General features: G+C 44.2%; 2 protein-coding genes across 6 annotated transcripts in view; one reads left to right on the forward strand and one right to left on the reverse strand.

Moving 5' to 3' along the window:
• The window catches only part of TINAGL1 (tubulointerstitial nephritis antigen like 1), a 203,240-nt gene that overhangs the window by 100,554 nt on the left and 81,523 nt on the right, over positions 1–21,163 (reverse strand). The gene's annotated exons all lie outside the window — the stretch shown is intronic.
• COL16A1 (collagen type XVI alpha 1 chain) overlaps positions 1–21,163 on the forward strand; it is a 130,144-nt gene that overhangs the window by 94,304 nt on the left and 14,677 nt on the right. For 2 of the 5 annotated variants that reach the window (XM_081870356.1, XM_081870358.1), the window contains 14 exons: positions 430–483; positions 803–838; positions 1,577–1,690; positions 3,011–3,046; positions 5,983–6,066; positions 6,297–6,332; positions 6,920–6,964; positions 10,388–10,441; positions 11,176–11,229; positions 11,822–11,875; positions 12,127–12,171; positions 12,724–12,777; positions 17,640–17,675; positions 18,659–18,721. In XM_081870356.1, coding sequence (XP_081726482.1) covers positions 430–483; positions 803–838; positions 1,577–1,690; positions 3,011–3,046; positions 5,983–6,066; positions 6,297–6,332; positions 6,920–6,964; positions 10,388–10,441; positions 11,176–11,229; positions 11,822–11,875; positions 12,127–12,171; positions 12,724–12,777; positions 17,640–17,675; positions 18,659–18,721 — 765 coding nt within the window. The remainder of the gene's footprint in view (positions 1–429; positions 484–802; positions 839–1,576; positions 1,691–3,010; positions 3,047–5,982; positions 6,067–6,296; positions 6,333–6,919; positions 6,965–10,387; positions 10,442–11,175; positions 11,230–11,821; positions 11,876–12,126; positions 12,172–12,723; positions 12,778–17,639; positions 17,676–18,658; positions 18,722–21,163) is intronic. The other 3 variants (XM_081870359.1, XM_081870360.1, XM_081870357.1) reach the window with 2 other exon arrangements.

Consider the following 21,163-nt stretch of genomic DNA (forward strand, 5'->3'; position numbering starts at 1 on the left):
GATGAAGAGCCATGCTGGGGACTTAGGGGAGCTCAAAGGGAAGAAACAGGGTTCATCACATCACTAGATCTCTCAGGTCAGAGAGAGGAATAGGGAAGTCCTGACTTGGTGGCGACAGTCACCAGCAGACTGTCAATGATTGGTTGTTACCCTGATGAAGACGGTACATAGGAGGCTGCCAACCAATGGAGAGGCCAGTGTAGGAGCCAGTCAGGGCTTGAGGAATAGGTAAAGGAGTTGGAAAGACGCAGAGAGGGATGTTCTGGTGCTCGCTGAAAGGCGTGGAAGGCATGTATCGTCGGTCCCAAGTTCTGGTGCTTTTGAGGTGCCAACATCTTGCAGCAGAAGCCCTTAGAGATAGCAAAGATCACTTCAGGAGGCAACAGCTGGGAAGCACTCAAAATATTCAAAGTTTCTCCTTGCCTTTAGGGCATCCCAGGACACAATGGCTTGCCGGGACTGCCTGGGCCGGTGGGAGACTTGGTAGGTACAGGACTGCAGTGTCCGCCTTTTCCTGCCCTCGCTCAGGCCTGTGCTTAGTGCTACCCCCTTTTGCTCAGCTCTTCCCCAAGCCTCCTCCATCACCCCACCAAGGAGAAGTGCAGAAGAGGTGCAAACTAGAAGCTATGTTTTTATCAAAAGCAGCGACCAGGAGGCTGCTGGAGGGAATCTGTTAGGTGTTTATGCTGCTTTTGGCACGATTCCCTAGAAGCTCATGGCTCCGATAAAAAAGAAAAGGAAGATGGCTCTGTTTTATCAATGCAATTTTTTCCCTCTCCTCCTTTCCATCTCCCCATTGCAGGGACCACTGGCTGCTGAGAGCATGGCTGTCCTCAAGGTAAGGCAAAAAGGACCTCTGGCTGGCTTTTGCTCTGGTGTGAGCGACAGAATGTGAGACGGCAGCAAAAGCTGTCCTCTCAAGAAAAGGTTAGAAAATCACCTGCCCAAGGCGTTTCTGTGGTTGGATGGAGGGCTGGACTGCAGCAGTGATTCAGTAAGCCATGGTCTGTGGGGCATTCTTCAGGTGATCCTAGAGACTGTGATACAATAATTTTTAATGTTCTAATTATTTATTGTATTTTTTATATTTTTTATTTTATGTCTTTATTTTATTTTGAGTGCCACCCTGGGCAACTTTTCCAAGGAAGGGTGGCATAATAACAATAACAACAGCAGCTGCAATGGCAACAACAATAATAATGGAAAATACCAGAATCACTTGCCACAGCAAATGGTGACAAACTCCAACAGAATTGTGCTGAGTGCACAGAGCAACAGGGAAAACGAGGCAATTATTAGGAAGGCGTTGCCACATTTGCAGATGCTCCATCTTACTGAGATGCTAGTCAGTGAAAGTGCTTCTGCAACAAACCCCAGTGCAGAAATGACACAGACTGTCCTGCCAGTATCCTTCTCACCAGAGTTGGCAGGATTCCTCCACTCCTCGTTACTTGTGCATCATTCACAATACAAATAGTACATCATTTAACACAATGTTGACAATTAATGTTGGAAAGGCAGCAGGCAGTGCAGGAATATTCTGCTTCTCACCCTCTTTTTCTTCTTCCCTTGCCAGAACATTTGTGGAGACTGTGCTAACATACAAGCTTCTCAAGTCCCCGGCGCAACCAAAGGCGAAAAGGGTGACCAAGGCATGCCGGGAGCCCCTGGCATAGATAATTGTGCACGGGTGAGTAGCCAGTCAGGATTTGGTCACATTCAGATTCCTGTAGCTAGGCTTGAAGAGCATTGTAAATCAGACTGTGAAATCAGTGACCTTGCAATAGCACGAGTCTATAACAGCCCATTCTGCCAAGATGATGTGACACATTTGTGCATTTTAGTAAGTGATGGGAAATGCTAAAAACTCAGGACACATGAACATTTGAGAGCCAGATTTTTTTTAAAAAAAAACATTATGTTTATTGATTATAAAACAATTCTGAAGGCATGAAACGCACATATATCCAATACAAACATTTCATCTCAGAATGTAATATACAAATGTGTAATATGGTTCACCGTCAAAATAATTCTGCCAAATCTTTCAGAACAAATCATTACAAGATCTGTCCATCCAAAGTTCCCACTTCTGTTATTTCTTTCCCAATAATTATATTGATCACTGCCCAGACTTTATTTTTCCATTATCTAACCACTAGCATTTTTTTTTTTTCATTTTTTTCTGTCTAATGGCAATTCTTAACATTTTGGGAGGTCAGTGATATATGTTAAATGTGATAAATTCAGGGTGGTTTGTTTTTTTGTTTTTTTTACTGTTGGAGAGCTCAAATATCAGAAAGTGACTTTTTTCTCAATGTAATGAAATCCTTCCCTCATTCCCATAATAAACCAGTAAATGTTGGCAAAGAGTGCAGGAGAGCCCCAAAATATGCTTGCAGAGGGAAATGCTTTCTGGTGCTGTCTTGCTCAATTTCAACAAATCACAGAAATGCCTTTGGTCAACATGCCAACATATAGTCCTATGTAGAGTCCCATTTTTATATACAGAAGGGGGTTGTGACTGTGTGATCAAGTGGCCCCTCACATCCCCCACCACCACCACCACCTATGCTTTGGACTTCCTGTTTGCATGAGAGCTGCACAGACAGAGCTCACTGCATCAGTCATGGGATTCAGGTTGACATGTTAGGCTCCACCTGTAGGGGTTCCTATGGAAGTGATAGGCTCAACACAAGGACATTGGGCATACATATTTTGCCTTACTTGCCAGCACCTTTCCAGGCATGACCCAGAACTGACATAAGCAGCTCCAATAGCTGGGTTTTATTGGATTACACCTACCAATTGCCACTCATGGTCCAAGATTGATGCCACTGAAATATTGCAAGGGGTTCTGGGGTGCACTAATCAGGTCACCCACTGCTTCATTGGCATCCCTTGAAAATATGGCTGCTCACGTGTTTCTGGCAAGTGCTGAGCTGTAATGGTAAGTCATACTACAAACTCTGGGTAAGAAATTAAATTTCTGCATCTCTTCTGCTTTCAGTGCTTTGCTCTTTACCCCAGAGCAGAAGAGGCTCGGGTGAGTAAAACTCTTGGCTGAGTATCTATGGAGAGGGAATCATGAAAAAGATAAAAGCCTAAAATATGCTATGAGTTAACTAATCAATAGTACCTTTCTTCCACCCAGTGGTATGCCAAAAGTGTCCTCATCAGCACATGCTATTTGCACTAAGGGTTCATCATCAGCCAAGTGAGGGAGACCAAGTTCTGTGTCCTCTTGATCATCATGTTCTCACTAGCAGTGCTGTACAGTGCAGGTATATATATGCCTGCAGCAAAATGCCAGTCTATACTGATACAATTTGAGACCCTTTTGCCCTATACTATCCTTGATCCAAGACACTTCACTCTTCAGCTCAAATTGCTGAGACTTCAGGTTCAGCAAAGCTTAGGGGAAGCTTAGGGGATTCTGAAGATATGTGTATTTCACATCATTCCTTGATCTCCAAAGGTACCTTGAGTAGATTATTATGGTGAGCTAAAATCCGACGATAATTCCAGAAAGTCAGTTGTGCCTTCCATGGGTGAAATACCATGGCAGAACCATGGCTTGGCATAAATGTGCAAGGATGCAGGTTCCTCTGAGGAGGAGATTGCAGCTACCCTTGCCCTCCATGGTTGTTTTGCTGCTAAGTCATGGCCTGGACAGACCATGAGCTGTAACTAAGAATAAACCTATGAAGAGAGCTTAACCACAAGCCCAGGTTTGGGTAATTCATTGTGGTGCAGTAGCAAAAATAATTGCGTAGCAAGGTCCCAGACCCTCCCGGGATGTTGGAATAAAGACACATGAAACAGTATTTTGGGTTAATGGGTGAAAAAGGCCACAGCTTTATTGGTTACAGAATGTAAGTGCTGTTGGCTTAGGCATTGGAAACCACACGACTATATCTGATTCCTGCCCATCCACAGGAAGTCTTGGAAGGGTTAACCACCAGTAGGGGGAGTCCTGTTGATGCACATCAACTAGGAACTCGCCCAGGGTCACCGCTAGGGGTTGGGCCATGGCCCTAGCCCCCCATCTGGGGTTTCAGAAAGAAATCATGCCTCTCGGATTCCTTTAACGGAATACCCTTGAAAAGGGGGCGAGTCTTTGGCCACGGGCAATTTAAATAGCCTGTGCCATGCCCCCAGACTGTCCAGATTGGTCGGCCAGGGATGACATGGCCGAGGACCCCCCAGTGGCGCAGGGGCTATCCCGCTCCGTGCGCATGGATAGGGCTTGCTCCCAGCCTGCAAGGTCATTTCCCTGGGAACCGGAAATGGCTCTGTGGAGGAGAAAACCAGGCCAATGAAGGAAACTCATCCAGTTAACAAGCAGAATCTAAGGCAGTATTATTGTATCTGAATAGTATACAGTACAAATAATTAAGGGATGGGTGGAATCAATAAAAAGTACCTAACCACAAATATATCTAAGCAAGCACACCAGACAAGATGGAGTGTCTCTCCTCTGGGCGCCAAGGCGAGGGGCTATCAAATAGCAAATGCAGCTTGGAACAGTGCGGATGGGGAGTTTCAACTGGGTATTGGGCAGTTTTAACTGGGTGTTGGGGAAAATAAGAAATCACCATGGCCCTGTTCTGTGATCCTGTTCAGAATCAAGGACCTTTGCAACTTTATTTGTCTTTTTAAAAAAATGGTGGAGATGCAATGATATATTACCCACTTTAGAATGAGTCTAAATATAGAAGTATTTTGTCTGTAGTCAGCAGTCCATGCAAATAGGCAGCCCAAAACAGCTGCTACACTGATTTAATCTTCTATGGGACTGTGGGTTCTGGAAAATGTAAGTTCCCTAGCCCAGTGCCAGTTCACTGATCTGTTCTAATGTGAATTCTGGCATTAAAGTTGGGTCTTGTTCCAAAGGGAAATGGATCCGAAAGTCTGAGTTGGCTCCTCCTTGAGGCTGCAACCCTATATGCACTTAGCCTGGAATAAGTCCCATTGAACTCAGTGGAACTTACTTCTGGGTGAACATGCCTAGGATTGAACTGTAAATTATGCAATCTTAGGTCTGGCAATGACCAATTTTACTGCATGGTCATCATTGCTCAGTTTACTGAGATTTCTCTCTAGAAGCTGTTTTCTTGAAATAAGTCCAAATAGATGTTCATTGGTGGTGGGGTTGTGTGAAAATCCAGGAGTATTGGACTGAAGCAACTAGCATAAACAGAGCTCATTCTCATGACCTATGTCTTAAATATTTTTTTTCTGTTTGTCTATTTAAAAAAATCTGGAAGAGGACCAAGAGCACATCAGGAAATTTTTACCAGTTGAATCACAACTACCAGAACTGCAAACAGCAAAAGGTCTTGTGGCACCTTAAAGAATATCAAATTTAATTATGGCACAAGGTTTCATGGACCATGGGTTTGAGCCACAATCCTGAACTGGTAAACATATATATCACATAACAGGGGAAGAAATGTGTAGGAGTGAATTCAGAGGGAAATGAAATGCAAGAACAACAAAGAGCGACAATTATCTGAAAGCAAAATAGTTACAGTGACTGATTAACAAGGTGGGACCACTCCCTTCTTAACTGGACAATGTAACTATTATGTTTTCAGGTAATTGCATCCTTTGTTACTTGCACTTTATTTCCCTCTGAACTCATTCCTGTGCTTTTTCACTCATTCATATTTGCATGTATATATGCTTGCCAGTTCAGGCTTACACTTAGTGCAATGGATGGAATGTGGTCTTCAAAAGCTATTTATTCATAATAAATTTGTTAGCTCTTAAAGTGCCAAGTAACATTTTGTTGTTCTTCCTTCAACAGACCAGCATGGCTATCCTTCAGGCAATTGCAAGGATCACATTAGCTTGTAAACTGAAAGCTGCTGGAAGTCCTCCTCCAGTAGATGCCATTCTTTGTTTGGAAACTGCTGGCATCCTTTCACTGCATAGAAAGGTTGGGATTGACTCAATGCATCTTGTCTTCCCTTCCAGGGCGATAGTAGCAATGACCAAGATTGTGCTGGAGGTCCCGGCCATCCTGGAATCCCTGGATTACCTGGAGAGAGGGGGGAACAGGTAATGTCACCCAATTGTTGATGTTTTAATTATGTTTTTAGATATGCTGTAAGCCACCCAGAGTGGCTAGGGAAACCCAGCCAGATGGGTGGGGTATAAATAAATTATTATTATTATTATTATTATTATTATTATTATTATTATTATTATGACATCAAGGAGCCATAATGCTGCCACAATATCTTGAGTTTAGGAATTATAATTTTCTCTTTGCTTCTCCTTCTGTGCAGGGCCCAGCAGGCCCAAGAGGACCTCCTGGACCAATTGTGAGTACATCAGCTTCTGCTTTTTTGTTTCCATTTGCAATAAAGATTTTTAGCTGCCCTTCTGGTGCCTGTGCACCATTCACAATTTGCAACAATTTAAAATCACAATGCAAATGCTTTTGTTTTCTCCCTCAAGCCTTTGACCCTTGCAGCATCCTTTTCACCACAAGCTGAAACCTGTCCAAAGAGCCAGGGAGAGAAAATGCATTTAAATATAACCTTCCTCTTTTGTGCCTGGTCCATGGTGTATATTTGGTCTTTTACATCCAGGCTGTGAGCAGCTGCTCATTGTGTTTAATACAAGTTCCGACCAAAAGGGCTCAAATTGCACTGGGGAGAAGGAAGGGATAGGCAGGTCTCTGTACTCCAAGGTAGCCTTGCTTTGGGGGAATACGGCGATGGATTCATTTGGAAAGGTGAGTCCATCACACTGGTGCTGCGATGGGAGAAATTAAGTCCTGCTTGTGTCAGGAAAGCCCTGTCCATTCAAGCCAAATCTCTGCTTTCAGTTTCCTCTATCTTCACCCACCTTCCCTAGCCTAGCCAATGTGATTGCCAAGGTATGATTTCACTGTTTCTTCCCATAGGGCCCCCCAGGTTTTCCTGGAACGCCTGGCGCACCTGGATTACCTGTAAGAACCCAGTATAGCACGTGCTCTGTGCAGTCCTTTGTCGCCGCCGCTTGTTTGGCTTCTCACCCCTCCTCCTCCTCCCTCCTATTCCAGGCTCTGTATCTAATAGCACAGCCAACCTCCCATGCACACTTGGTCACATGATCTAACCCCCACCCCCATATAGTCGTTGCCTGATAAAGGCCCATCTTCTGTAGATGTGGATCAGCAGGACTGGAAGGCTCTCCAACCTTTTGGCAACATGGGAATCATCTAATCTGGGATTCATCCTAGCCCCCAAACTGGTTAATCAGGGTCATTCTGTGGTCTTCCCTCAGCCCCATACAAGCATATTCTAAAACCTTCCAGAGTCCTGGCTGTGACGGGACATCTTCACCTCTGCCAAATGCTGAGAAACCTTGACAGATCTAGTCACATTTCTGCCCACAAAGATTACGCATAGAATGTATTCCCACAGTTAACTTTTCTCTCAGTGCATAGCTTGTCCAACAATTGTTGGCTGCTCATTGTGAGTTGAATCCCTTCAGATGAAGTGGTTCCACTTGACTGTGAACCCATGGCGGATAAACGCTGGGAAAATGTCAAGGAACAAGAAAGGAGATTCCAACTGAACATACGCAAAAACTTCCTGACAGTAAGAGCTGTTCAGCAGTGGAATGGTCTCCCTCAGGAGGTTGTGGACTCTCTTTCCTTGGAGGTTTTTAAGCAGAGGTTGGATGGCCATCTGTCATGGACGCTTTTGCTGAGATTCCTGCATCACAGGTGGTTGGGCTAGATGACTCTTGGGTCCCTTCCAACTCTAAGATTCTATGATTCCACTCCAAAATGAAACCGCCTTCCTTCTGTGTCGTGTATGCAAATTGTGTTTCTGGTTCTTGAAATCCTCATTCCACCCTCACCTGACCACCACCATCACCATTGTTAATTCCTTAATCTCATCCCTCAGCACCTCATCCCACTAATGGCATTGTAACTCCCACAGTCTGTGTGATTAATTGCTATGCGGCGTGGCCCTGTGCTGGTGTCAACAATGTGTCCAGTGAAAACCATCACTGCCCAGCACCGCCATGTAACCCGAACTAACCCCACATTGTTAGCAGCACCAGGGGAGCCTCCCCACTCTTGTGGGTCACATGACAATGAATAGAGAAGTCATTCTCATATTCCATGTTGTGTAGCTCTGTCAGTTAGATACAACACCCAGTTAAGGGCTGCTTGTGACACAGTGCCTTCTGAATAAAAGGTAACTGCTGGAGTGACTCCCATTGACCAGATAAATGAGCTGATGAGTTGTATGTACAGCCAGCTGCTGCTCCTGACAATTATGTAAACTGAAAATGATACTCCATTTGCTAAATATTCCACTGAAAGTTGCTAGCAAGGATGGATGAATGACTCCGGTTGAAACCCTTCTCTCCCCAGTGGCTTATAAGGGAAATAGTAACCCCTCCATCCCACAGTCGTAGTCAGGAGGTGCCCATGTTTTCTCATGCATTTTCATATCACTTTCCTTATTGCAAAAAGTCTGGCCTTTGAGGGAAGCAGGTTTGTTGCATAAGAGCTCCAAATTTACTTAGATTGCAAAACCTGAATTTGCTAGTGTGTGGTCGAATCCCCCCTCAAAGCAGAAACAGTCTAGAAGTGCCCTAGAACACATCCACTGACTGGAGTTATTTCCATAGGCTCAAAATGAATTTCCTAATAAATGATCTCCTGTGCCATTTGGGGTTTTCTGTGCGCAGGCTTTCTGTGTTGGGCTACTTCTTATGCTGGGGCTGCAAAAATGGGCCCACCTTTCATCCTGTCTTACAGTTCACTTCCTTGGTTGCTTTGAGAGACTGCTTCCTCCTGTGTCTTGGGCATCATGTGTGGTGATGGTTGCCCACTGCTAGTGGTGGAGGGAGCACAGCAACTGAAAGCAGGAGAAGGAAGACTTAGATAGTTACATGGTGGAGGGACAAGGTGGGGGCCTGGTTTTCTTCACCCACTTTTTTTTTCTTTGGGGGGGTGCAGCTGTTAAAGAAGATTATCTGAATGACGTTAGATATCCAAAATATTTAAAATGAGAGCACCATAAAAAATAGAAGGCAAATTTCCTGCAAGCAACTACTTGTAAGAATTCTGGCAAGACTCTCATAAGGAATGGGGGAACAATCCCCCCCACACACACACCGTTCAATTTTTGGGCACAATTCAACAAAAGTTAATCAGTATCCACTGGGATTTAATTCATCACACAAATATCAACCTTATCCCATGCTTGCTTACACAAAAGTAACCTCACTGAGTTCACTGAGATTCAGGACTAAAGCATAGGGTTGCAAACTAAGATAGATTTCGTTTTTACCCCAATGGAATTTAGTCAAAACAACTTGGGCTGGATTGTGTCCTCCTCCTGAACCTATTGGATGATACCATGGTTGGAGACTGGGATTGGATTTGAGCAGATTTTTGTAGCTCTTGCAGAGGTAGTTTTAGAAAGCACAAGAGAACAATGGGATAAGATGAAGATACTGATTTCTCTAGAATCCTAAAAATGGCAATGCTGGAAATGTGACATGTCAACCAAACTGTTGCTGGGAATCGCAGGTGAGGAGGATGCTATTGCACTCACATTTAGCTTGCCGGTTTCTCACAGGCATCTGGTTGGCTACCATGCAAACAGGATGCTGGACCTGATGCTGGACCTGATTAGCCTGTCCCAGCAGGCTCTTTTGCATGTTTATGTTATTAAAGCTTCTCCAGCTGTTTTACTGTGCAACACACGCTACTGTGCACATTCACCAAATTGTCCAAGATGCCTTTTGCAGAGCACAAAGAAATCCAATCAGTTGATTCTTTTGTCATGATATCATTCTGGAAGAATTTTTTTGTGGGAAGGGTTGGGGATGTACATAGTACTTTCCCTTTGAAAGAGTATCAAGGTAAGCCCCGTCACTTGGACTTGAAGGTAGGTGCGTGTGTGTTCATGTGTGTGTATGAAAATTCTGTCATACAGATAACACACAGATCATGCAGCAAGGTTTCTCCCTGACTGGCCCTTTTCTAGACCAGCATCTTCAGATGTGGGAAGAAATACTGTTATAAGCACTGCCGTTCCAAAACTTTGTTCAATGCATTATCAATAATATCTTATTGGTCCAATTTCTTAAAAGAAGAGTCATCTGTGGAGAACTGAATGCCAAAAAAATCTTAACAAGAGGTAAAGCTTTCCAAGCAACAGTAGCCAGAAGGTGGTATCTGATTGCCTCAAGGCCACTCAATACTTGTGTCACTGGGCTCTCATTTCTGCAATCCATTCTCCATTCACACCCACCCTGCTATATGGCTTAGAGCACCCTCCCACCCACCCACACCAAATGCAATTAAATGAAAAGGGGACAGAAAATGTGAAACACCCCTTTTTTGTATTTCTTCCCAAAGGGTCTCCAGGGTGAACGTGGATCACCTGGGCCCCCTGGATCCAAGGGAGAATCGGTGAGTAATGGATCCTGCTTCTAAACTCCAGAAGAGCTACAAAACATGCAAGGGGCTTGTCGATCTAGACTAGCCCTCCCTCACCAACCTAGTGCCCTTCACATTTTTTTGACTACAAGTCCCATCAGCCCCAGTCAGCATGGCCGTAGTAGTCCAAAACATCTGGTGAAGGTCTAGAGCAACTTTCAGCTAGATGTCTTAGAGGGATAGATGCTGTTAACCCTAGTTGAGATCCTCTTTGTGTGATCATGGGATCTGAGTGGCTGAAGCAAATAGTAGCAGGTGGTTTCAGCAGGAAAGTGAGTTACTAAGACAACCAAAGACATTTTTAGTGTGTATGATGGACAATCCAATATTTTGATGACTATTATCTCTCAATGAATGCAACCAAAAATTAGTTATCTAAGGTGATGCCCTCTAGATAGATTGTCTAGATCTGGAGATTTTCTTGACACTTACCCAAGACCAGCATTTTACCTTCTTCAGTAATAATTTTTAATAACAACCATCTTTTGGGTAACTTACAATTATTAATGAAGATTAGAGGATGCATTCATTTCTGACTTTTTAACATTCAGCCAGGCTTTTTGGAATGGAGTTTGCAACACAACAACAATGATCAGGATCACTATGCCAGACAAACTGCATGGAAGCAGTTTGTCTGGCACAGTGATGGTTGTCTGAGACCACAAGACTATTGTGTGCTGATGCTTTTCCAACATCCTTTTCCACAGGGTCCCCCAGGTCAGCCTGGATATCCTGGCTCAATGGGTCCTCCTGGACTACCTGTAAGTATGGCATGCAAAGGGAAGGATGGAATGCCAAATAAGGCAGGCAGAGAAAAGGTGGAGGGAGGATGGGAAAGGTTTGGCTCCCTTGCTGGGTGGGGAGGGCCTCAGGTGTGCCGCCACACAAAATCTATTTTGGTGGTGCAGGAAAAAACAGATATAACAGGTCAGCCAGGCCCACACGTCACAAAGCAGGAGTCTGCAGGAGAGCTGAAATGCCTCAGGCTAAACAGGCTCAAGCACATTGTATTTAGTCAGTTTTTGCTATCCAAAATTCATTTATATATTCTTTTTGCTTTTGAATAATTTTCAGCATACCCTGCTGAGGACCCTCTTGGATTTTTAAAGATTTAAGGTGTAAATTATCAAACTTGTCAAGTTAATATTTAATGTTCTTCATAGTAAAAATTCCCATGTTTGTTTTGTTTTAATTCAGAATTTGAAAATTCAAAACGTAAGGTTTAAAGTTCTGAACATAATGGGGGGGGGGAGGGAAAAATCACTGGAAAAGTTGACTGCCCTGCTCAATTAATCCAATATCATGTGATGACAAGTCTTTTCCTTTCTCCTTACCTACCTAACCTACTACCAGGGTGCTAAAGGAGAACGAGGATACGTGGGGTCATCTGGAGAGAAAGGAGAATCGGTAAGCACCTGTCTTCTCCTGCCTGAACATGCCTGCATGATCCTCAGAGGCCCTTCCTTGAGGTGGATAATGACTGGAGGGTGAGCCTTTTCAGCTGGGGCACTGCGCTCTGACATGCTCACCAACGAGGCTTGCTTTGGTACCTACTCTTACATCCTTCTTGAACTTGGCAAATATCTTCCCCAACATGGCCTCATTCCCTGGATTGTTACAGTATAAATGTCTCCTCTGTCTTCCCTTTGTTTCTTTAGGGTCCTCCAGGCTTGGATGGTCCTGCAGGGCCCCCTGGACCAGCGGTAAGCTCACAGCAGAGTTGTATGTATGCTCTGAAATAGCCAATCAAACCTTTATCGGTAGGCACATACAGTGAGCCTGGACTTTTGCCAGCAAATGGTCAAATTGGACCACATTAGAAAGAATTGTTGCTAATTAAATTTCAGTGGCACCTTGTGAAAGACCAAATTTTGCCCCCTCCCCAACCTTTCACCTTTTGATCTATTTACTACATCAGTTGTTCCCAGTTGGTGGTCCGTGGGGGGGTCAGTGACACCATTCACAGAACTAAAGCTTCCATAGAGATAACAATATTTTCAAAAGTAAGAATTGGGTTTAAAAAACAAGGAGTCCTCAGTACTTAGCTAATTCGGAATCATTGCATTGTGTCATAGTTACAATGCCCTGCGTTGACCAGAACCGATCAAGGTGCCCTAAATCTGCCTCTGCTGAAGAGGTACAACCCAGACACAGGTTTAGCCATCCCAGCAAGAACTAGGTCAGCAATAGGTTTGTTGCAGGGAGCTCCTTGAAAAGAGTGTGTCCCCCTCACCTTTGTGCTCTCTGTACATCAGGGTCCAAGAGGAGAACGAGGACTGCCGGGCAGCGCAGGAGAAAAAGGCGATCAGGTGAGGTGTTCCTGTATTTGGATTCTTCTAGTTTAGTAGTGGCTAAGGTATTTGGCAAGTGGGTCACAGGTCAAGCCCAGTGTGCCTCCTTGCTATACTCTAGCACACTTATGCTTTCTTCTTCTTCTTTCTTTGGCGATCACTTGAAGCCGAGTAAGATTGTCTTCCATGAACACACAGTCTTAACAGTGAGTCCTTAAGTGACTGTGGAGGCCAATTCTGGATCCACATGTCCTTCCACAGTGGGGACATAAGTTTCCGGGTGGGAGTTGATCTCGATGAGGGTTTGTCAAACGTGCCTTCCTCTTAGCTCATTTCTCCTTTCCGCTCTGAGTTTGTGCTTCTTCAAAGCCCATGACACCTTTGGTAAAAGCTGTTCTCCAGTTGGAGCACTCGCAGGCCAGTGTTTCCAGTTATCAGTGCTTATACTACATTTTTTTTAAGATTTGCCTTGAGAGCCTTTAAACCTCTTTTGTTGTCTACCAGTATTTCACTTTCCATTCTTGAGTTGGGAATAGAGTAGATGCTTTGGAAGATGACAATCTTCCAAACAACATGACCAGTCCAACAAAGTTGATGTTGAAGAATCATTGCTTTGACACTGGTAATCTTTGTTTCTTCCAGTACACTGACATTAGTTCGCCTGTCTTCTCAAGTGATGTGTACAATTTTTCAAATTGATGGAATCTTTCAAGGAGTTGGAGATGGCATTTATAAGTGATCCATGTTTCAGAAGTGTACAGTAAAGTTGGTAGTACAATAGCTTTGTAAACAAGCATTTTGGTTTCCCTACAAATCTTCCGGTCCTCAAACATTCTGCATTTAAATCTGGATAAAGCTGCACTCACAGAGTTCAGGTGATGCTGGATTTTGGCATTGATGTCGGCCCTTGTGCAAAGATATCTGCCCAGGTAGGAAAAGTGATCAACACTTACCAAAGTTACACCATTAAGTTAGACTTGTGGCGCTGTAGAGGTTGTTTTGTGCTTGTTGGTGCAGCACTTTGGTTTTTTGGATATTGAGCGATAGGCCAAGTTTTCCATAAGCTTCTGCAAAGATATTTAGGATTGTTTGGAGGTCATCCTCTGAGTGTTCACACACTACGTTCTCATCAGTATACTGAAGCTCTATGACAGAAGTTATGGTAACGTTACTTTTTGCTTTCAGTCTTCTCAGATTAAATAACTTAACATCTGTTCAATATGATTTATACCTTGATGGGGAGTTTCCCTTTGACAATGTGTAGAATCATGGCGATAAAGATAATAAATGGAGTTGGGGTGATAACACATCCCTGTTTAACGCCTGATTCCACTGTGAATGGTTCACTTTGAGAGCCATTGTTATTTGTGATTGTTGCCATCATGATATTGTGGTGGAGCTGAAGGATGTTCACAAATTTATCTGGGCAGCTGATTTTCAGAAGGACAGTTCACAGAGCAGTACAATTTACAGTGTTGAAGTCCTTAGTCAGGTCAATAAACACCATATACAGGGGTTGATTTTGCTCTCTGTATTTTTCTTGAAGCTGTTGAGCAGTGAAAATCATACCCACTATCCCCCTAGAAGATCTAAAACCAAAATGGGATTCTGAAAGGGTGTCCTCAGATATAGTTAGGAGACAGTTTGCTAAGATCTTTGCAAGAATTTTGCTGGCCATGGCAAATAAAGAGATTCCTCGATAATTTCTGTAATCGGTTCTATCATGTTTTTTAAAAAGATTGTAAGTTCAATTCCGCCTACTTTGAAGACTCTGACTTTGCTGTTTTTCATTTGGTTAATAGCTGTACACAACCATAGCTGTCAACTTTTCCCTTTTCTTGCGAGGAATCCTATTTGGAATAAGGGAATTTCCCTTAAAAAAAGGGAAACGTTGACAGCTATGTACACAACTCTCCCAGATTTGGAGATACCGCAACCTCATTTCTAATTTGTTTTTGCGGGATTTGTGAGAGGACCTCGGTAGCTGCAGGGGAGTTGCGGTTAAGGAGATACTGGTAACGTTCTTTTCAACACAACACAATAGCTTCTTTATTTTTTAGAAGTGTGGTGCTGTCTGTTGAGTGTAGGGAGTTTATACCATAATTTATTGGCCCATAGATGGTCTTTGTGGCTCTAAAGAAGCCCCATGCATCCTGAGTATAGGCTAAGTGCTGGATCTCTTGAGGGTTTTGTTTTGTTTTTTTTAATCCACCAGGTGTTCTTTAGTTCTCCGTTTTTTCTTTGAACCTCAGCCTTAGCGTTGGCATACGTTTTTTCTTAGTGGCACAGTTTATTTCTCTTTACCAGATCTAAAGGCCTTCCTTTTCTTGTCAATAATGCCTTGGCATAGTTTTTGCTTCTAGCTTAGCTGGAGAGAAGGCATCAATGCAGGCCTGACTCTGTATCATAACCAGGCCCTCCTTTCTTCTCTTCAAGTTTGCCACAAATTCCACCTGTCTACAGTTATGGTGGTGTTTATGTCATGTTGGCTTAGTTTCTATGAGGTGTGTGGATTGCAAGCCCACAGAGGAAACTCCATGCTGCCTCGTGGTACGATTCAGTGTTCTGATCTTGCCTCCTTCCAATCAGCCTCCTCCTAGGGACAGGTAATTTTGCTGAGTCTCTGATTTGGGTCTGATTAGATCCCTCGCTCATGCCTGATGCAGAGAGGCAGCAGAATTACCCATACTCAGAGGAGGCTGCCTGTTGCCTCTCTGCATTTGGGGCTTGCCTCATTCTGGACACATGGCCAGATCAGTGATTCATACTGGTACAGGGGAGGTGGCTCTGAGCACAGGCCAATCTTCCTCTTACACACATTTTACACAGTGTAAAACAGTCAGTTTCTAAGGGTGGTGTGTGTCTTCCATTTTTAATATTTTAAAACGGTATGCTTCCCTTTTGAAACATTTAGGAGACACTGCTGTAAAAGATAGAGAAACTTACCCAGGGAGAGCCATTCTTCCCTCCCTGAAGCATTTTTGCTAAACAGTTTAAGACCTTCTGTTGGAGTCCAACAGCATCTGCAGAGCCACAGATTCCACCATCCCTCTAGAGGTTGTGCTACTCTTCCACTCTCTGGTGGGATGGGGGTGGCGGCAAAAACAGACTTAATGCAATCTGAGAAGAAATGGACACACCCACACCTGGGAAGATACAAAATGACCATTATTGGATGACGGCATTGTGTGGGTATCCTATTTTAAAAAGCAAGTGAACAAACAAGCAATTCCACACTTTGCATGCTTAGTTTGAAAGTACTTGGAGTAGCTGCAAAAGAATTTTCCTCCTTGCATCGTGAGGCAGGTAAGCACAAAGCATGTCAAACAGCTACCAGACAGTGCTGTGCTGGCTTAAACACTCCCTTCTGCTATGTAGAGTTTCCCCAATCCAGGATTTCCAACCAATGTGTCAGTTAAAGCTTGAAATCCTGTTTCTTCTTGGGGGGTAATTGATCACCTGGCTTGTTTGCTGTTTCTTTGCCAGCCAAACTCCTGCTGGGAGAGAGACAATATCCTGCTGTTCATCCTTTCTGCCCTGTTGCCTGCCTTGCCTCAGAAAAAATAATAATGAAATGGTGGTGGATGCCTTGGAAGGGGTTTTCATCCATCCCAGATTAGCTGGCATGTCAAGGTGAAGCAAGCTTAAAGCCAGAAGGAGGGGACCATCTATGCCATCCCCTCTCCCCACCACCACTTGTATGGGGAATGAAAAAGAGCTGCCTAACATTAATATTTATTTGCTTATGTATTATTTATTTATATTAAACATGCTTCCAGACTTTCCATAAAAATGGCCAAGGCAGCTAACACCATTAAAATGACATAAGTAAAATACAGCATAATGACAAGGAGCAAACGCAGCAGATTAAAAAAAAACAAAAACCAACCCGAACAGAACAAAAGAGGCTTTTTTTAAAGCCTTCATTATTTCTCTGCATCTCCTGCCTCTGCCCCAGCTTCTATAGGCTAGGCAAAAAATTACACCAAACAGCACACTGAGTAGCCATAGTTGGAATGTCAACTCCAAAATTAGTCACAAATTGTATAATTACCACTTCTACAGCCTGACCTCTTTTTATAAGGCGCTTAGGGCACCATACTTTGGCATTCCCTGGTTTAGGAAGTCATTTACATCCACCCTGTGAGGTAGACTAGGCTGAGACTTGGCCAAATTCATTTTTTGTGCCTAAGTGGTGAGGATTTGAACCTGAGTCTCACCAGTCTGTTCGGAATTTTGATCTTTGCAGGGTAAAATGACTTCCATACTTCTTAAATGGGTGCAGTTGGGGAAGATGACACTCTGCTCCCTTTAAGTGTTTTGACACATAAGCTGTCCTTCCAAAGAGCTCAAAGTATCTGCCAAGGAGGCTCTCTCCCCGAGGCATTTTAAATCAGGGTACTTCCCAGGTCTTACCCTACCTTCCTTAGCTTCAGATACCCCTTTTGGTATTTAGATCAGGGGTAGCCAATCTTTTTTCCTTCGGAAGGCCACATTCTTGGGCAACCTTCTGGCAGCTGTGTGACAGTGGTGGGCAAGGCCGGGGCAGAAAGCCCTGATATTTGTATACAAAAAAACCCCCAGAGGTTTAGCAAAAGGCGTCGCAGATGAAGGACACACATTGCAGCCAGGAGCAATGATGTTATGGGCTTGGCTTAGGAAGAGTACCGAAGGTTGGACATAGAGGGCTGGGGGCTCCTCACCCCTGCTTCTGATGCCCCCCTAGGCCACAGCATGGCCTTCAGTGCCATTAAGCCACTGTCTCCAAACCTGCAGTCCCAGAGGTTTCCCTGCAAAAAATGTAACTCTACTCAAGTACCTATTTGGTCCACTCTGTTGTGGCTTTACTTGTGGCTGATCAGCATTTCCTTTCTTCCCAGGGATTTCAAGGTCAGCCTGGTTTCCCAGGACCACCTGTAAGTATTGCACATCTCAAAGGAGTGTTTAGATTCTGGAGCACTGGGTGTGCTGGAACAGCACTGTGAAAAAGCAGGAGACCCACAGCCCTCCCCCTTCCTCCCTGGGGATTTGGATGAGAGTTTGTGGTTATCTTTAACAGAGCAGAATCCTAAAATAAATCCAATTAAGGGGGAAAGAACTTTAGTCCTGTTTCAAGAAGGCAATCAAGATGTAAGAAAAACAAAAGCGAAACCAGCCTTTTGTCTGATTATTACAGAGGGATTTTGCTGGGATGATGGGTTTTCAGGAGCAGATGAGAGAAGCTTACAGGCGGTGGCTGGCAGAGGGTCACCACAGAGATCAGAAACATTTCAAATGGTGTGTGAAAACTATCCAAAAACTGCTTTCTCTGCCCCTTTTTGTAAAACAGGAATTGAAGGGCTATATCAGGAATCTTAACATTTGGAAGCTTTAAGCATAGTGGAGGTGTCGGCTCCTTTTCAGAAGCAAGCTATCAAGCAAAAGGCAGGGCGGTCTGCGTATGCTGCCAATTTAGCATAAGTGCAGAAGAAGCGCTGGAACGTGGCGCCGGAATTCAGCTTCCTGAGAATCTCAGTTTATATATTCTTAAAAGCATATTTCTAGTGCTTACGGTTGCAAAAATGCACATGAGCAATGCCTGTTGAAATCTCAGAAGCCCAAAGGGTGGTCGGATAAGATTTTGAGCAGGCAGGGAGGGGCGGGAGGCAGCTCCAGCGCCTTGGCCTCTTCCTCATTATAAATTATGCAATGAAATGGAAATTATGCAAATTTGCTTAATCTGGATAATTTATACATGCTGCAGAATTCAGCTCTTTTTAGTATAGAATTTTAATTTTTTCCTGTTTAGCACAAAACAGCCACTTTGGCCTGACTGCAGCTTTCCTCTCAAATGAAGCTTGTTTATAGACTCTAAAGCCAAAAGGCTTCTCAAAACTATCTGTTGCTTTTTGTTTATTAGGGGCCGCCAGGCTTCCCAGGGAAAGCAGGACCACCTGGACCTCCAGGGCCTCCAGCAGAGAAGGTGAGTAGGGGAAATAATAGTAATAATAGTAGTAGTAATAATAATAATAGTAATAATAATAATTTATTTATTTATTCCCCACCCATCTGGCTGGGTTTCCCCAGCCACTCTGGGTGGCTCCCAGCAAAATATTAAAAATAGAATCAAACATTAAAAAAACTTCCCTAAACATGTAAAACATGGCTGCACACCACCCTAGTCTCTGAGTGCTGCGAGATTCCAGGGGTTCCAGGCACTCACCTGGGATCTGTGTTTCCTTTTGGGAATGCAGCACAGTGGAGACTGTGGTGTCTTTATGATAAATGGTTTATTTACACATATATACAACCTGAGTCTATAATAGAGGGGTTCACAGCATCAACACCACAAGTGGGGTCTTGTTTCTCCCACAGCTGCAGCCTTGGATTCAAGCAAAAATCAGGCATGATTCTGACTCTCTGTCTTCCCAGCCTGCTGCCTCCAGATTCTAGCCTTTAGCTCACATAACTCTTAACTCTGGCATTTGTCTTTCTAACTGCCAGCTGCTTACTTTGTTACCTTAACACCCCATACTTAGGGTTGTTACCTCACCAGGAAGCTAGCCTGGTTATTCCAGGAACTGAATCCCTGCCAGATCCAGGAATTAAAAGTGTCCTGGCATACATAATATTGAAAGGATGGAAAGAATGAGTCTCACTTTTCCTGTTAATGGCAGGGAATGGGGAAGGACTAGCCAGTGTCAGTGCTTCACCCGTGTCCCCTGCCCATTGCTGATAGGCATCTGTGTCACCCTTTCTGACCAACCTCCTTCCCTGCTGCTTCTTTCCCTTCTCACCTTAAAGACTCACCTTGTACCAAGGATGGGGAAAGCAGCGGCAAGAGAAAGGTCTTTCTCTCTGCTTCCCTCCCCTCCAGTTACAGCATTGCCAACAACGGCCTCCCACATGGAAGGCAGCTTTTGGGAAACATTGCCCTCCAGACATCCCTGGAGAACTATACCTCCAATGTTTGCTGTATCCAGTGACAGTGTGTTTTAGGAGTCCCAATAGTGGGAGGGAGAAATGGAGACATTTTCTGCATTCCTTCACTCCCAGACAAATGTAGGAGAAGGGAAGAAGGGCAGAGGGAATCTAGGGGCTCATAGGGATGGGGCAAATTGCAGGAGGGCTAAGAAAGTGATTCAGCTCATCCATTCACTATAACCTTTCCTCGCAAGCATTTGAAAATGCTTGAGTTTTATTTCCCCCCACTGGACAGTAGGAGAAATCACTGAAAGCAAGTAGAAATTGGGGTGAGCCGAGAGGTCGTCATCCATCACTACCTGAGAGTGTGATGTTCCTTCATATGACAAGACAGCCTTTGTGGTTAGAGGGTGACCTGCTGAACCAGGAAGGGGCAGGTTTAGTTGCTTTTCTCAGTCTGTCACTGTGGGCAAGTCACAGAGTCATTCCAATGAGAATTGTCTTCAAACCTTACCCTCTACCCATGTTTGTTGACAAAACACTATCCAGGAAGAAGGGGTCATTTGTGCTACATCTTTCAGGAAAGCTCTCTAGCAGCACCAGTGATAACTCTAAGGAGAAAATAGCTGTTGAGTTGCCCAGGGAAAGAGATGGAGCTGGGAGGAGAGAGAAGTGGAGTCGAAAGGAGCAGATCACCCCTGCTCCCTGGCCTCTGCTGACACCTGCAGCTCATTGCTAGGATAGCACCTGGAAAAAAATTGAATCAATGATTCAAGTCTTGGAGTCATAGGATTGTAGAGTTGGAACTGGAAAGGACCACAAGGGTCATCTCTTCTAACCCCCAGCAGTGCAGGAATCTTTTGCTCAATGTGGGGCTCGGATCCACCTGAGATTAAGAGTCTCGTGCTCTACTGACTGAGCTATCCCAGCAGTTACTGGAGAGTAAGCCTTTTGCTCACTTACCTGTTCGCCCTGCTTTTTCCAGGCATAGATGGGGTTTTGCTTTTGAGGTTTGCCCAATAGTTTTCCTTGCGAAAACCCATTCTATAGCACTCAATCGGAACAAACGTCAATTTGGTTTTCTGTGGATTGCTGCTTGCGCCAACTGAGTGCTAAAAAGCAAGTTTTGGTGGGGAAAGGTCCAGGCAAAAATACCAAAAACAGCACTCAAACACATCTCTAAAGTATGAACATTGCTTGGAGAGAGTGGAGGAAAGGTGAATAAGCCCTCTAGAGTTTAAGGGAGGTGGATATTGGCTGAAATGTGCAGCTTGAAACTGGTATGGAAAGAATGACTGCCTGAAATCTCTTGTTCAGGTAAGACACAGCGAGCTCAAGCAGGTCTTGGCTTCTGGGCACTTCTGCAGTCCCCTGGCACCAATTTGTGGGAACACCTGTGAATCATTTGCTACAATACATCCCATATACCAACCTAGCACCCTCCAGATGGTTTGTATGGCAACTGCCATGCTGTGCTGAGGGGAGCTGGAGTCCAACAACA

The sequence above is a fragment of the Podarcis erhardii genome (assembly GCF_964252035.2).
Source record: "Podarcis erhardii genome assembly, chromosome: 7".
NCBI classification, from domain to species: domain Eukaryota; kingdom Metazoa; phylum Chordata; class Lepidosauria; order Squamata; family Lacertidae; genus Podarcis; species Podarcis erhardii.